Source organism: Cyrtonyx montezumae, unplaced genomic scaffold (assembly GCF_038088225.1).
Source record: "Cyrtonyx montezumae isolate F1298 unplaced genomic scaffold, pur_monq_1.0 scaffold_25, whole genome shotgun sequence".
Lineage (NCBI taxonomy): Eukaryota > Metazoa > Chordata > Aves > Galliformes > Odontophoridae > Cyrtonyx > Cyrtonyx montezumae.
In genome coordinates this window covers 1206946-1223645 of record NW_027071992.1, presented here as the reverse complement: position 1 = coordinate 1223645, position 16700 = coordinate 1206946, and the positions used below count along the sequence as shown (strand labels likewise).

Sequence of the window (16700 nt, the reverse complement as noted above, 5' to 3'; positions counted from 1 at the left end):
AGCAATCATATTTGATGCCCCTTAATTAGAGCACCCTTTTTTCTTTCCAGGTTCTTTTCCACCTCAGCAATCGAGACAATACATTTGCTTACCATGCTGCTCTCCTAAGTGTTCTTTTGCATGTAAATTAATCTTGATTCAGTTTACACTGTCATGCTGAGTGGTACAAATTGCCTATAACAATAAAACAGCATGAGTTAAAAATAAAGGGGGGTGGAAAGGCAGATTGAATGTGTGCCTTACTTGATAGGATGTTACTTTGCTTTATGCCAATACATTAGTTGACGATAATGAATCTTCTGTTCTGAAAAGCATGGTTTAGTTGATTTTTTTAATTTTACTTCAATGGAGCAGTACCTTGTCTTTTATAGAACAAGTTAGACAAACCATTAATGACAAGAGTGTTAAGGTTAAATATGAAGCAATGCATTCACTTCTCTGAGTGCTATCCATCTTTCCATTTACAGGAGGTTGACAAAAGTACTGGCTTTGTACAACATTTCCTTTAATTACATGCTGCGGGAAACAGGCTTTTAACATAAACATAGTTGCATTCATTTATTCAGCATTTGCTCTTCAATAGAGCTTAATGGAGAAGGTTTAAATCCTAAATGAGTACACACATCTCTCAGCAGTCTTATGTCAGTCCCTGTGCTCTGCTTAAAAGCAGTTCTAGTCTGCGTATGTATTTTTTAAAGCTTTTGCCTAATAGTGAAGTTAAACAATTTGAAACAGAATGTACCATTCCCAAGACAAAGCTGATTTTTATAGAAGTTGCATGTTTATTTTTGTTCCCTTCAAGTGCAGATCACGTTCAAAAATATCCCATTATTTACTCATAAGCTATTCTATTTTTACTTTGATACTTCTTATTTTGTAACAGCAGCTAATTCTCATTCTAGTGCATCAAAATGTTGGATTTATTTTTTTTAATTGCTATGCTCAGCATCTTTGTGCTATTTGCTATGGATTAGAAGTGTATGTGCAGCTCTAAAATATTAGGCTTTTGAGAGTTTTGCGTTGTTTCTGTTACTGCTGTTATTGTTGATTTCAGATGTGTGATCATTCTTTCAAAAGTACTGTGTTCCATTGTTCGTGTTTTCAGCTTCTGAGCATGATGTACAAATACACACACATTGCTAAGGTGTAGTTACTGTTTGATATTAATCATGAGTGTCCTGCAAATAATTCCTATAACCAAAGAAATGTTGATAGGAGAGAAAATGTTGGATTGCTGTTGTTAAAATGACCTTGAACAATATTTCTTTCTTTACTTTTTTCTCATATGCCTTGATGTAATCTTGATATTTCTGTTCCACTTTGTAGTAATATTAAAATTATTTTCATCAAATAGTTTATTGTGACATCTTAAAGAGAGAGGTGCTAACTGAATTTCACAGTTTGTAATGTGATGACTTTACCTTCTTGAACTAAATTTATCTAGTGATTACTGACTAAATTACAAGCTTACTTTTAGCAATTTGATATTAAATTATAATTATGTATGATTATTTTATGATTGAAAGATTAGAACGTGTCATTCTATATGGCCTTACATAAGCTGGACTTTCCTAAAAAAATGTTATCCAATATTTCATTCATGTGTTTACATTTTATGTGTAGGTTATGCTTTTTGAGAAAAAGAGGCACCCTGGTTTCACAGTTGCATTATTAAACAGATGTAATTATTCAGTTACTACTATTTTTTTTTCTAGTAATATGGCTTTTCAAATAATACATTAAACTGATGTAATTATATAATTTCAAACAAAATTATTTTCTCAACATATTATTTAACTTTCAATGCATATGTTTTCGTTTGTTTAGAAAAGTCTTCTTCTCTTGGTTTTATGCATGGTAAGCAAACAAATCTTAAAGTATCATTATGAAATATGTAATGTTTCAGGGATGCTGACAGGAATGAATGAGACATCTGCTACCATAGATGTTGCTCCTCAGAACTCTACTAGTCGTGTAATAATTGAGAGACTAGTGAAGGCAGCAAACCTGGGTGTAGTCCCTTCTGGTCAAGATAAAATACACAGGTAAGAATACATGTCATTTGCAGCGAGATTGTTTTTTAATATGAATTTCAATTGGTTCAAAAATCAGCATTTTCTGATATTAGGAAAAAATTTATTGTCTGCACTTTTAATAGATACGGTGTGAACAGAGAGTCCTAACCTGATATTAACTTGAATACTTGTCACTGTTCATTTGAATGTGTACTGTACATTAAACATCTAAACTTCACTGGACATAGCAAGGTAGATCTGTGTCTTAGTTTTGTTTTAAAGAGAAAAGATAGCCTTTTCAAAGCACAATACTTTCAGTAGTGTCTACGTATTTTTCTGACTTCTGTTTGTCTTTCCAAAAGTAGGCCTTATTATAGGATGTATAATCTGAGAGAAGCAGCTTCATTTTTTCGACATTAATTTTTTTTACCTGTAATATCCAACAGCATAAACTACATGATTATTTAATTTATGATTAGATGAAGATCATTTAAATTACAGGTTGAACATACATAGAACATTTTCTTCTTCCTGTATATGTGCAAGGAAAAATGTAATTTTCATCAGCCAAGGAAGTCAATGACTCTATCTGATTCCAGTTCAGCCTGTTTTATCAAAAAGCAGTGGTACAGAATGTAAGTCGAATCAAAATGGCTATTTGTTAATCATAGCTCATAATGTGATTGACTGAAAATATTTAGTCCAGTGAATCTGTATGCCTTGTCACTTGTGACAAGAGAAAACAAGAAAATTGCTATGTATGGAAAACTGAGTAGGCAAAAATAATAACGGCAAGACATCACTGGAAGCTGCTACCTTAGCCTCCTGAATTTTGCTGTTTAAATAAAAACAAAGTAGCTCCTCTAAGATAAAGAACAGTCTTTTTCTTTGAAATTCTGCTGGCTTAGATGACTGTTTGGAATGTTGAGAACCATGAAGCCTACACAGCTCAAATAAGCTGATATGTTTCTTTTGGATTTTGTCTTTTTTGCATCACTGGGCATTTATATTGCATTGCATTAACATTAACCCAGCTGGATTTTCCTATGCATTTGATACGGTCAATGATAAAATCCTGTTTCACCATAAAAACATGGTACAGCTAGTGCGATTGCACTGAAATGATTGTCACTATTGACACCTGCTCCTCCGTGAAAGTGTCCTCATTTGTTGCATCCCTCAGGGATCTGTGCAGCCTGAATTCTCAATATCAATTCAAAGACTAGGTGAGAGTGTCAGTCAAGGGAGACTAAAGTATCTGTGGTATACAGGTGTTCTCCATGTTTCTCCTATCCATCACATTATACTTTGTGCATAGGGATGGATTGTTTTGTGTCTGAGTTTCAAAAAGGCTACTGAAAATGATAGCTTAGTATCTAACTCAGCCACAGGTTTCCTAATTGTAGAGAAATTTCTTATTAGTTCTTGCTTTCTCTGGCTTTTCATAAGAAGGAGGAAGTTTTCCACAAAGAGAGCCAGTAACTCAAAGGTTTACTTGCTGGGATACACTCCTTCAGAGACAGTAGTAGAGGACAATTTCTTTTAGGGCTTACATATACAGAGCACTTTACAGCATCCTAAAATTTGAAGTGTTTGGAGCTGAAGAGTTCTTTTCATTTGGAACAGAATATAATCTGACTACTGTAGAAGTTACTGACTAGTTAGCATTTATAATGTCCAGGAGGGAGAAATGACAATTTAAACACCTGCTAGAAGTTCCCACAAGTGATGGGCGTTTAGAAAACAGTCCATCATTTGCTTCACTGTAAGCAGAAGTCACAAATACTATGTAGCTACAGTTGCAACTACAGAAATGAGAACATTAACTCATACTGTGATGAACCTGATCATCTATTAAAGACTGATGTGTTGTCGTTAATGAATCCTAAACTTAGATAAATGAATATCTGAGATTATAATTCATAGATACTGATTAATTATTAATGAATACTCTCAAATCTTGATAAGAAACCACTAAAATACCTATGCATATGTATATATAAATAGATATATATTTAAGTAAAATCAACTCTGTCATTATAGTTAACAAAACCAGAATCTACTCTTGCAAAATATCGTAGATGAAAGAAATGTGGTGTGACTTCTTTTTACAACACATACAGCATTTCAAGATGATAAAATCAGCAGTTGGCTTTTACCTTGACAAAGCAGCAATGAATATGATAAAAATATCATTATATTTAATTTGTTCTTCTTCTCTGGTAGTATTGCCGTTGTCCTGTTTGTTTAATTGCAAGTAGTATTTGGGAAGAAAAAATTGTGTACTTGTTTCACCTCACTGTGTTATTCTATGAGAAGTAGTTGTGTTCATTTCCTGGAAATGCTTAGTACATACCCCTTTACACCGGAAAAGCAGTACTATTTTTAACTTAACTTTGTTGTCCTGCACTGTGCAGCCTGAATTGCATTAACCTCTCAATTGGTCATTCCCAACTTGAGTTTTATTACTTAATGACTGCTAATGGCAAGAAATGTATATTGTCTGGTAATGAAATATAATCATTAGAAATGCAGTAGCATAGTTTAGTACAAGCCCATCTAATGAGCAGGAACTGGTGCATATTTCTTGGGTTTTTTTTCTGTCAGAGTATATTTGCACTGATGACAAAGATGTTGTCATGTTGGTGGGACCCAATTACTTCTTTTTAAGTTTATAGCCCTATTTAGGATTGTGGTTTTGCACCAAAATCACTAAGGTAGCTACAGTGAAGATTTGAAAATAAATACTTGTACCAAGTATCAAGAGAATAGCACGCACTCACCAATGAAAAGTGAAGTAAATGTAAACCTGTCAAATACATTGGCTGCCTTAAAGTCCATATAACAGTGTAGCAACACTTTCTAATGTGCTTTTTTGCTCTCTTTACTCTATGGCTACTGAATTTTTATCATTAGAAGAAAGTAATAATGTAACTGTTACTGAATATAGATCAAAATGTCAGATAGTACAGTTACTTGTATTTTAGACTTCATTTTCTGACCTGTTCTACTTACTTAAAGTTTTATCTGTGAAAGTTCCTAGATCAATAATCAATTAATGTCAGAAAATGAATGTGTGGATTTTTATTCACATATTGCAAAATAAATGTACCATTTTACTTGCCTAAGTATGGTAACCTGTGTCTCAAATGCATTTATACAAAGTAATAATATAAAATAAGATGGGCCTTTTAAGTCTAAATGTGGTGCACTCTCACGTTCTTCTCAAGATTTGACTGTGTTGTTCTCTCTAGTCTTTCAAGGGGAAATGCTTTTTCAGTATTAAGACTTATACTAAAGACAAAAATGTGAAATGAACTTAGAGGATTTAGAACAGGAAATACAGTTTTCTCTGTGGGTTTGCAAAACTAAAGCAAAATTTGTGTGCATTACTCCTCATAAAATATTTCACAAAGGCAATTATGGTGATTGTTGTAGAAAACTTAAAGCTAACATAGTCATTTCCATCTTCTGAGAACTACTGTTTGTTAATTATTTTAAGAGATGAAGGGTGTTAATATGTTGAAGAGCACATAGGAACTAACCTAGTGATTTCAAAATTAATCTGAAAATGCCCAAAGCTTCCAGTCTTGCAATTCATCTGTGGGCATCATTTCAGTATCTACAAGCAAAGACATTGAAAGAAAAGTATTTTTTTTCCAACAGGGAATCAAATCAGTCTCAGTAACCTCAAATGCATTTAACCTAAAATATGTCTGCTATTTGTATTCAGTGTGGAAAGTCTGACAGGTATTTTTCTGTCTTCAAGATAAGAGGATACATAACTAAGCGTATTTATTCCCTTGAAGTTGATTCTTCTGAGGGCCAGCCCTTCAACTCCGTGTCTCTCGTTGCACAGTATCACTCATTGCCTTATATATATAAAATATGAATTCTAGGCAGTTCTGTGTCAAAACATAATTAGACAAAGGTGTTATTGAAATTAAGGTTTCCAGTAATTTTCTTTTTAACTAACACTGGCTTTATTTATTGAGAGATATCCTAGTGTTACTTTCAGTATCTGTTGCTCATTCCATCTCAGATGAGTATTCTAAAAGTTCCTCAGGTGTCTTTCTGCTTTCTTCGTTTTCAGCTTCATAACCTCCCACCAGGATGGGCTTTTTTCACTTTGATTGTAGCAGAAGACAACAGATAGTGATAGAATGAAAGGAAGAGTTGCAGATTTTACTTATCATTAGTTTGGTCTTACAGTCCTCTTGAAAGTGTCAAAAAATACTGACTACTTTATTTAAGGCCTTCTGGATGAAGGAAAGGTTGCTCAGGGTAATATGGCTTAGTAAGAAAATAATGGAAACGATGATGCAAAACATTACCACTACTTTCAAAATGTGACACAAAATTTTTCATGTGTTTGCAGTAGCATATACCAGAAAAGCTCTTTCAGAACTGTAATCACACATAGGTGTAAGCTGGTGCAGTTTCATTGGAGTCAGAAAAAGTGTTTAATGGTATGGAGAACAGGGCTTTCTTGAACTGTTTTCCTCTCCAACTTTTACTCTCTGAAGCATTCTATAAATTGAGTGCATTGTTCTTTAGTTATTATTTCTCGCAGTGAAATGGCAAATTTTGCATTTGAAATGCAAAGTGATGCAATGTAGAGCATCTTTTCCACAGTTTTCACTCCTGACAATATTATACGCACATTGCCTAATCAGTCAGTGAGACAAAAGTCCAAACTCATCAGCGTAGATTCAAAGAATAGATTATAGTTAAGCTCAACCAACTTAATGGTCCATCGAACTAACCTAGTGCTGCTGTAGTATTTTGAAAGGAATCCGCAATTAGCATCAGGAAATTGTCTGTTTAGAAAATAAGCATGGTATCATCTACTTACCTTTAATCTGCAGGTCATGGCTTTAACCTTTTGTGGATAAGTAGGTCTTTAACAGGTGTTAAATATTTTCTACCTGGCATTTGGAGATTTGCACTCTTTTAGCTAAACCAAAAATGTATTATGGAAATTATATAATATGACAGTAAGCACATTGCATTGGTTGGGTACTGAAAACCTGAAGACCATAAATGCAACTAGACACAGTATTGAAACTTTCATGAAATACTGAAAGAAAAAAGAAAAAGAAGGAAAGAAAGAGAAAAAGGAAAGAGGAAAGGAAGGGAACGGAAAATGGAAGAAAGATAGATCAATTCAGGGATCAACACTTCTTTTGCAGTAGCCTTTATTCCCCATCCCAGGCATCAGCCAGGCAGTCTAGTTGTATTCGCCCCTTTTTATCATTTTGCAACCTGTCATGTCCCATTTAGGTTATATTGGCAGACTGATTCTCAAAGGAAAGAGGGTTTTGTTTACAGACAATTTTGATTATCAGAGAATGGCTTGCTTAGTAATGTTATCATCCCCACACCTTTTTATCCAGCAACACTTAATTTGGGGAGAAAAGGTGCATGACTGTGCATGTGTGTAGGTATGTATGTACTGAACAATCCTCTCTTTGAAAGAGTCCACTTGGAAAATCTTTGTCTATGTCATCTTCCAGTTTATACTAAATTGGAAGAGTTCTCAGAAAGTTCCAAGCCCCGTCAGCCTACCATAGCTAACCAGTGTAGGTATTTCCAGTCTGTCAGACAGGAAGGACTACCAGCCATTTATTGAAGGGTAAACATAATAATCTAGAAATCAATGAGAAATAGATGTAAATCTATAGTTACTACATTTGTATCCAAATATATGCTCTCAAGGGGTGACAAATAAGTTGTACAGGACCATAAAGACATATTTAAAGACCGTTTCTAATGTGTATGTAAACAGAATTGTTTTCTAATGTTTTTTGCTAAGTAGCTGACCTGTTTGAGAGCTCCGATGACATAAAATGGACCTCTTTCAGTAGTTCTTTTGTGAAGCAGGTATATGGACTGTTCTGCTTCCATAGCTTTTTAGCTGTTGGGCCTAGTCATCTTTTCCTACTCTTAAAGAGAGCTGTGATGGATGGTGAAGTAAATGAACTTGTTATAAACCTGCAGCCTTGATTTTGCTTCCTAATCTCTTTAGTAGGAATTAATTAAAGTGCTAAATGCCCTAGGTAAAAGTTCTTCTGCAAGCTTTTACCTGTAGGTGACAGAATCTAAATAGCATGGTGTATTCCTGTCCACTGGTATTTCAGCTTTCCTTGTAGACAGAAGTTGTAAGCTTTTAACACTTAAGTTTAGCATAGAATCCCAGATGAAATAGAAAACAAATGTTGAGCCTTTTAAAGACACAGCTAGGCTAACTATTTACCTTTCTTTTGTCAGTGTGTGGTGAAAGTCTTTCTGATTAGTCACAACTCCTAGGTAAATGTATTTATTCCTAGTTTTATAGAAAAATGGGATTTTTAGAAATGAATGTACTTATGCTGCACTTTCTACTATATATTTCTTAATCAAATCCTAGTATTCCAAAACACAAAATTTCCTCAGCACTAACAAGATGGCTCTGCGTGTACTATTACAGTTTTTGTGTGTTAACATGAAGATTTTGATTAAGTGTTATCAAGAATAAGTCTTTCTACAACATCATTTAAAGACATTTTACTGCACGTAAGGAGCTAGTATGTGAACTGCAAAATTTAAAGAGAACTTTAAGAAGTCAAATTTGAGCTTAATATTGAAAGCATAAGAGTGAGTTATTTTGGATATAAATTAAATCAAAATAGATTGTTCCAGCCTTGCTTGTTCAGTGTCCACTAGAGGACAGCACTGCTTTTGTATCAGAATGCTGTAAAGTGAAAATTATGTTCAGCATTTTCTTTGAACAACAAACAGGAACCTTCTGAATCAGTTATTTAAGTAGAAAACATTTCATACTTAAACTAAATGAATGGAAGAACATCTTGGATTTGAAGGATCTCTAAGCAAGTTTAATATTTTAATGTATTCCCGTAAGGTGAATTATTTTCTTGGAATTACCTAAATTTTTACAAGTGAAAATTCATAGCTTGTTTTAAATGAGGACTGTATGTGATTCTTCTATTTACCACATTAAACTCTAGACTATTTAAGAAAAACTAAAATAACAAAATAGATGAGAAAAAAATAGATCAGGCATGATGATTCGAGTTTTCTATGAGAAGAGCCAGTGCAGGGATTCAAATTTTCAGCTTACTGAAGTTTTGGAAAGGATATATAAACTCACTCATGTAAAAAAATGCTGCAATTTTGAAACTAAGAAGAAATACTGGGGAAGATCATGCAGTGTCTCTTCGAACATGTGGAGAAGTGCTGTGTACTGGACAAGTTCTGAGGACTTGTCTGAATTCATGCATTGTTGTTAGAAATACAGTGATCTGCTCACTTTTAACAGAAGACAAGCTCAAAATCTTTAGCAATAAAAAATATTTCAGCAAAAAATACTTTCACAGTAAAATTAAAAACAATAAAAATACAGTACAGATTTGAATGTAATTTAATTTACGATTTTACAATTAAATCCCAAAATTGTTAATGTTGAAAATAAGTTAAATTGCGGTAACGAATTAGGTATGTTAAACAGTTTATTTTAAGAGAAATGTTAAAACAGCTGTAACCATCTGGAAAAGAAAGAAAGCATCTCAAAATATAATTATGTAATCTTTAATATAAATATTAATCAAATTATGTGACTAAATAACACAGTGTTAAGCAAGTTTATTTCTGAGAGGTTAAAATCCCCAAGTTAAGAAAAAGATGTTTCTTTTTGTGACTATGCTTCTGCTGCTTTATTTCATTAGGTTTACTGTATCCCCCAGTCAGAATTAATTCATAGCAATGCTATTCCGTATAATTTTTTCATGTTCGACTGTGTACTGAGAGAACCAATACACGTTGACTTATTTTAAGATAAAATGCTGAATATAAGGGCTGACTGAAACTATTTTTTATGTCCATATGGTACACTGGAATCTACATTACAGTTGTTCTTACATTTGCAAATTGAAGACCAATTCACAGTAGTATTTTTTCCTTTGAATATATTCATTGCATAATTTGATTACACGATTATGAACTTTGGACTAATTATTTGTCTATAGCTTGGGCACAGCACTGCATCTTGTGATCGTCTTTCTTACTAATAGGATTCTGTCTGCTTCAGCAGGCAATAATTGAAGGCTTAATGTGCAAGATTTAAAAAAAAAAAAAGTTTTAGCCTCCACAGGCCATTGTCACTGTTTCTGGTAAGCGATAAAACTGAAAAAGAAGAAAAATTAGTTAAAATAGAGGAATCAAGGATGAAAAAGAGTGCCTGACAGCAGAGAGCATGTGTTTTAATGCTGCTGAATTATGTGTCACAAACCCTGCTCTGTTGTAAACAAATATCCAGGTAGCGTTCAGCTGTAAATTCACTTTTTCAAATGGTGAATTTTAAAGATTAGATTTTTAGAGTGAGTTACTCTGTTGTTCTCTTTTCCTGGGCTTGAAATTTTCATGATCTTTCCAAGTGAAAACACCTCTCTTGTATATTGCAGCTATATTCTGTCGACAAATAAAAGGAAAAAAAAACACTGCTAGTCCTTAGTGAGGCTAGCGTTTCATAAATGCTGTCACATTGTAATTCTGATATTCTTTTATTTTTCCTTTATTAGGATTTCAGACTAACTATAAATAAAATATCCTCATAGGGCAATCATTAAAAAATAGTTTTTTCTTGGACAGGAATGTATTTGATTTTTAACTGTTGAAAGACTGAATGACTTTATAAAAATACACAGTGCCTTATTGATGTTCATTTAGAATATGTTATGTTTTCTTAGCTACTGACAGATACCATATTTCTGCAAATATGTGAACTACTCTCTTTTGCCATGTCACATAAACAGAATAATTAATGTTCTTTTTAAAGAAACGAATATATCTTTGAGAAAACTTAGAACATGCAGGTAACTGCATTGTTACGGAAACAATAATCTAAAACCTAGTAGTGAATATTTGGTTCTGTTTTCTGAATGTTCTTCTCATATACCCTGTGGGTTCGTTGTCTGTTTGTTTTTCATATTCACTGCTCTATCCTTGGTTTTGTTTGCTGCAACAGAACCTCAAGGATATTATAATCTCTTATGCCAAGAGTTGCCCAAATGGCAATTTCTCTGTTCTGGAGAAATTTGCTGTACTAGCAACCAGTGTACAAGTCAGATTTTAACATTTAATGTTTAACAATGCAGTTTCCAAGGCTTCAGTCAGACTATGAAGTCTCAATGTTTTTTATATCTTTTTAAAAATATTTGGATTCAAATTCTTATCTTTAAGTCAATATCAACTTTCACAAAGAGTAAAAGTAATTACTGGCCTCATGGGAAAATAAAAGCTGTTCCACAGCTCCTCACAAAGAATAAATACCTGCTATAGAGAGTGATTAATTTTTGCTGCTGAAAGATATTTAATAGCTTTCTGGTCTAACTATTTAGTTGAGCAGAATACACGTATCGTAAAATTCACGTGACCTTATAAGTGTAAGCATATATAATGTAATAACATGTACTTACCTTAAGAATCAGATACTGACAAAATTGTTAAATGACAGTTTTTGAAACATCTAAATAATTAGCAAATAAGTTTTACTGATTAAATATTGTAACCAAAAGTCAACAGGCTTCATCCTTAATAACTGAATTAATTGCAAGAGTCAAATCAACCTCTTATAACTGGTTTCAGAAACTTCCCCATTTTAAGGAGCAGATTTCAGTTTCCAAAGTTCAAAAGCAGTGGTAAACCCATTCCTGTTGAGGTTCTTCTATACATCCTTTTCTTTGGAGAAAAGATGTCATCTCATTTCTGCTTTTTCCACTAAGTGACTCCAGATCACTGACCATTTATACAAACTTAGCTGATGCTAGTTACGCATATTAACATTCTGTGTAGAATTATCCAAGTTTCAGACCTTTCGCACCTTTGCAAACCACCTGAAGACTCCCATTTATTGAAGAATTCTCTTCAGAGGTATGGAAAGTAATATTGATCACCAATCAGATTTTGCAAATGCTCTTGTGAAAGTATTGGCAAAAAACTCCTCTCTGGTGTTTTGGTCTCTCCCAGCTTTCTCAGAACACTGATTTCGTATCACTTTCTGGTTTTAATAGAGGGGGTAAAATCAGGCCTTGGGGCTATGATACACAGCAGGAGAGCCAACTACCGACCTTTGTATGTGCATATTCAGACATAATCCGCTCTGGGTTGTCCCTGGACACAACTGTTAAGTAAATAAAGTGACTAATAAGACTATTGTTTATATAATTATTCCCCTGTCAAAATCTACAAGAGAAATAGCTATCTTTTACAGTGCAGTGCAAGTACACAACATCTCTGATACAAGTAGCTAAGTAGTTAATTTTTGTTGTAGTGATGTTGTTCCAAAATCTCCTATTAAAGGGAGATGTCTTTGAATGTTTCTGTAATCTGGACAAAAGAAATAGATTGACCTGTGATGGGTGACATTAGAGAAGTGCCCCATGTTTCCTTAATTAGTATAATGTGTTATGAGATTTTGATATGCTTAGTTTAAAAAGAAAAAAAGACAGAAATTACTTCTCATTTAAATAGAACCTGCTTCCTGCTTAAGTGGCTAATATTTTAATTAAGTCTGGAGTGAAGTTTTTTGAGTATCTCCTGATAAACTCCCTCCTTTATGTTGATGGTAATTAAACAGATCTCTAAGGGCCTGAGCAGGCGCTTTGTGAGGCCCGTGCTAATTGTCAGACATGAGACACTGACCAGTTGGTTTGCTCTTGAATAGCCGACAGCGTGCTGTCAGCCTAGCAGTTTTATTTTTCTGCATTGTGCAGTGTTGTCAGGGCTAACTGGGTTCTTTTGTGGCTGAAGATGTTGCGCAAATTGAGGCAGATGGCTCTGGTTCAGACACGTGTCCTTCAGCGGGAGGAGATTGGCCCTGCAAAGTGGGGTCAGGCTGGGTCGCAGACCTGCTCCTCACTTGTTCCGTTTTCAAAAGCCCATGTGCAGAAACTTGGTTGTTGTCAAGTAACCAGCAACAACAACAATAACAAAAGCAAAAAAGCATGGTGTGCTCCTTGTGGGATATGGAGGAGGAGGCTGCTGCCATCCTCATCCTTCTTGTCTCTTGGGCCATGCTGTGCATGCAGAATGAATTAACAGGATTGACAGAAGTTCATTGTGCCTAAAATGGCTTTTCAGTCCATTATAGTGCTTAAAAGGCTAGTTTTGCTTTTAATTCCATGTAATTAGTGGATTCTTCATGTCTTGGAATTCAATAATGGTGCATTAGTGATAAATATTATTTATCTAGATTTGTTTGTATGTTTGTCGTAGGACCAGAAAGTACAAAAATGTTGACTACGTTTTTGTGATAAATATTCGAGAGATAAAATACAATTGCAGATGAAATGATGTGGTGTCATGCCATTGTCATTTTAGAGGATTGTGTTGGATCTTTATGAGTTTGAGTTTTTTTAGCCTGAATTAATTCCTGAGGTGGCAAGAGGATGTGCTTTTCTGAAAACCCAACAGTGTATCTTTTGGAAGTGTTTTACTGCATTTAGTGTCATTGGATTTTCTTTGAGGCAACAAATGGTGTTTACCCATGAAAATCACCTCAGAACTGAATTCAGATTGACCATGTACACTAAAAATAGTTCCTGAGAACTGTACAGAAGCTGACGTTTTGGAATGCAAACAATAATCTGATTTAAGTAAATTTTGTTATTCGTATTATTAAATACAGAGCTTTCTCACAGTCTTTTTTCTTTTTTTCCTTAAGTACTAGAATATTTGCAGAAAAACGAATTTTTTTGTGTAATTTATGATTCTATAGTTTTCTCTGAAATTGATTAATGAAATTGGAGGCATTTTGTTGATACATGAGCTCATTTAACTTTTGCAGAAAAAAAGTATTTGTAGTCTTTAGCCCTCAGGTTCACAGCAGTTTCTTTTTTTCTTTTTTTTCCTGTCCATCCACTCTAGGTTTGCAGCGAAGACTGTGCACAGTGGGTCACTGATGCTAGTCACAGTGGAGCTGAAGGAGAGCTCTACAGCACAGCTCATCATAAATACTGAGAAAACTGTGATTGGTTCTGTTCTGCTGCGGGAGCTGAAGCCTGTCCTGTCCCAGGGGTAACCTGCTTACATCTGGACTTCAGAATCTGGCACACAGCAAAAGTGCCTGGCATCCACTACTGCTGCCTTTCATTTATAATAATAGCCCTTCCATCTGGCAGTGGGGGAAAGAATACACTCTTGACATTCTTCTGCTTTAGAATGCTAGTGTATGCAAGTCGTCTCCTTTTTTTCTGCTTGCTAACCAAAAAACATATATTTTACTGTCAGTTATCTGCATTCTTAAATGTATTTGCGATTTGTTCTGTCCTGGTACTTTCCTCTCTTTCTATCCCCCTCCTTTTCCCCTCTGTAGTGGACAAATATTAGATAATGAAGCTGAAGGGAAATCATACTGCTTAAGAATTGTGTTAAAAACGGCAGATAGATTAAGTTCCAGCAACGTTTGCAACAATTATGAGTGCACTTCAGAGAAGCACACACTTGTACAACAAATACAGGAAAATCTTTTGCTTTCTGAAAATCCTTGTGAACCTGAACTCATCCAGTAAGAATATTGCTCCTACTTGATGTGATTTTCTCAAATAATTCTGTTAAGATGCCAATAAAGTAGTGCTTTGAGCAGAAAGTGCCACTTTCTTGTTTTGTTAGAGAACCTATGATGATTGTCAGTCATGTATACGACTGGTCAATTTGAAGTAAGTATTAGCAAGATTAGATGCTATGTATGCATTAGGAAACCATTTTTTGTGAAAGTTGACAGCATTTGTCAATTTTAATTTTCTGATACGCAGATACATTTTTGTTCCTAAACAAAATCTGTAACTCTTATTTTTAAATTGCCCTATTCATAAAATACTGATTGAGAAGGACTGTTGGGACATACTCTTGCCTTGCTCAGTAAATCATTCAGTTTCTTTCTGTCAATTTTTTATTGTATACCTAAGTTAGATTATCTCTCACTTGTGCATAAACCAAGGCTTAAGGTAAAGAGAAATTCATAACCACAGCTTCAGAGGGAGTGCTGAGAAGTCTAAAGGCTATGCCACCTTGGTGGCACCCTGTTTTCTGCCTGTTGAACTGTGGCTGTAGCCCAAGCATGATTTTGACTTTCCCTTCTCATTCTGGTTACCTTACAGTTTACATAAAGATGCTGAGCTTTGTCATTTTGTATCAGTTCTTGCCTCTAACATGGCTTTCCCTAGCAGCTCATGGCTCTGCCACAGATGTTTTCATAACACGGAGAAGAGAATTGGATGACTCTGCACCTTTATTCTGTCTCCAGGACCCCTTGCATGGTCTTTCTGTGGTCCTGCTTGGTTTAGCTTTATGAAACAACAGGAAGTACCACTGCTTCAGAAATGCTGTATTGCTGCATCATGGAAATTTCTTCTAAAATGTTGTACAAAAATTTAGTATAACCATGCAGTAGCCCTAATATGTAGCAGAGTTCACTGGCAACTTCTAAATAGACTTTTTTCTAGGTATTGAAGTTGCACTTCTGTAAGAAATACAGTTCTAGGTTTCATTACACCCAAATATATTAGTATTTCGCAGACAAAGAAACAAGAATCTAACGCACTCAAAAAGAATGCAGATTTTTAATTCAACATTTATATTATTTTCTAAAGTCTTGATCTTGCAGTAAGATTTTTTTTGTTTAGTTATTGTTCTCAAGTGTGATGTAGAAGTTATTACTCAAACATTTGGAAAACTATTCATGGTAGAAGATCACCACAGAGAAAATGCAGATTGGTCTGGATACTCAGTGAGAAGGTGCTGAGGGAAAGGTGCAGAATTACTTTGTAAGAAAAGATTCTACTGTGAAAGCTTCAACCCATTGCTTGTAAGGAGAAAAAAACAACAAAAAAAAAACCAAACAAACAAAAAACAAGTGTTGGTTTTACCAGATTGTAAATTGAAGGAAAGTATATTAATGCTGTATGTCAAACAAGTTACTGAGTAAATTCCACCTCTCTCGAGCCCTTTATACAGTTTACTGGTAAAGACCAAAAATGTGTATAATGAGGATATTTGGGGCATTTTTTGTATTTAGTTTTTTCAATGCTTTGTGATATGGTCCCATGGTTCAGTAACTCTCAATACAGGTATTTGTATCAAGACTGACAGAAACAGGACTGACAATGTGATTTGCAGATTTATTCTGGCTTCCCCAAATAATAATCTAGGGAGAAACTTTCTCTGTGGACAGATACTTAAACAATAAAATATGTGCGCAATAAATCTCAACTGTTCATAAATCTAAACATGAGCACCTGTACATGTCTTAATATCAGCAGCACAAGTTGCGCTCAGTCATAATTCAGTCAGTTAGTAATAGTTAGCAACAGTTTCTTGCTTTTGCTGTGTATCATTTTTATTCACCTTCCTTCCTACTTTTCATCATTTGCAGAAGCATATTAAAACTTATCAGGATGTGAAGTAGATGGTTAGTCTGAATTGCCAGCTGGAATTTACTTCAGAGTGGTTTGCTTGTACCAAGTAACGGCTGGTTACCACTGTGGGCAGGTTTTTTGGGAGCTCCACACTGATAGCCATCTGGCTTCTGCAAGAACATAGACACAGGCAGCCTTGAAGCATACCTGCATGTATAAATCAGGACACAGGAGGTGGGTTTGGTTAAGATGGGAAGGGAATTGCATTGAGGTC

At 34.6% G+C, this 16700-nt stretch overlaps 1 protein-coding gene across 3 annotated transcripts in view; it reads left to right on the top strand.

Moving 5' to 3' along the window:
* AP3B1 (adaptor related protein complex 3 subunit beta 1) overlaps positions 1 to 15903 on the top strand; it is a 161189-nt gene extending 145286 nt beyond the window's left edge. For all 3 annotated transcript variants that reach the window (XM_065739772.1, XM_065739771.1, XM_065739770.1), the window contains 2 exons: positions 1907 to 2045; positions 13938 to 15903. In XM_065739772.1, coding sequence (XP_065595844.1) covers positions 1907 to 2045; positions 13938 to 14091 — 293 coding nt within the window. In that variant the 3' untranslated portion in view covers positions 14092 to 15903. The remainder of the gene's footprint in view (positions 1 to 1906; positions 2046 to 13937) is intronic.
* The last annotated feature ends 797 nt before the right edge of the window (positions 15904 to 16700 follow it).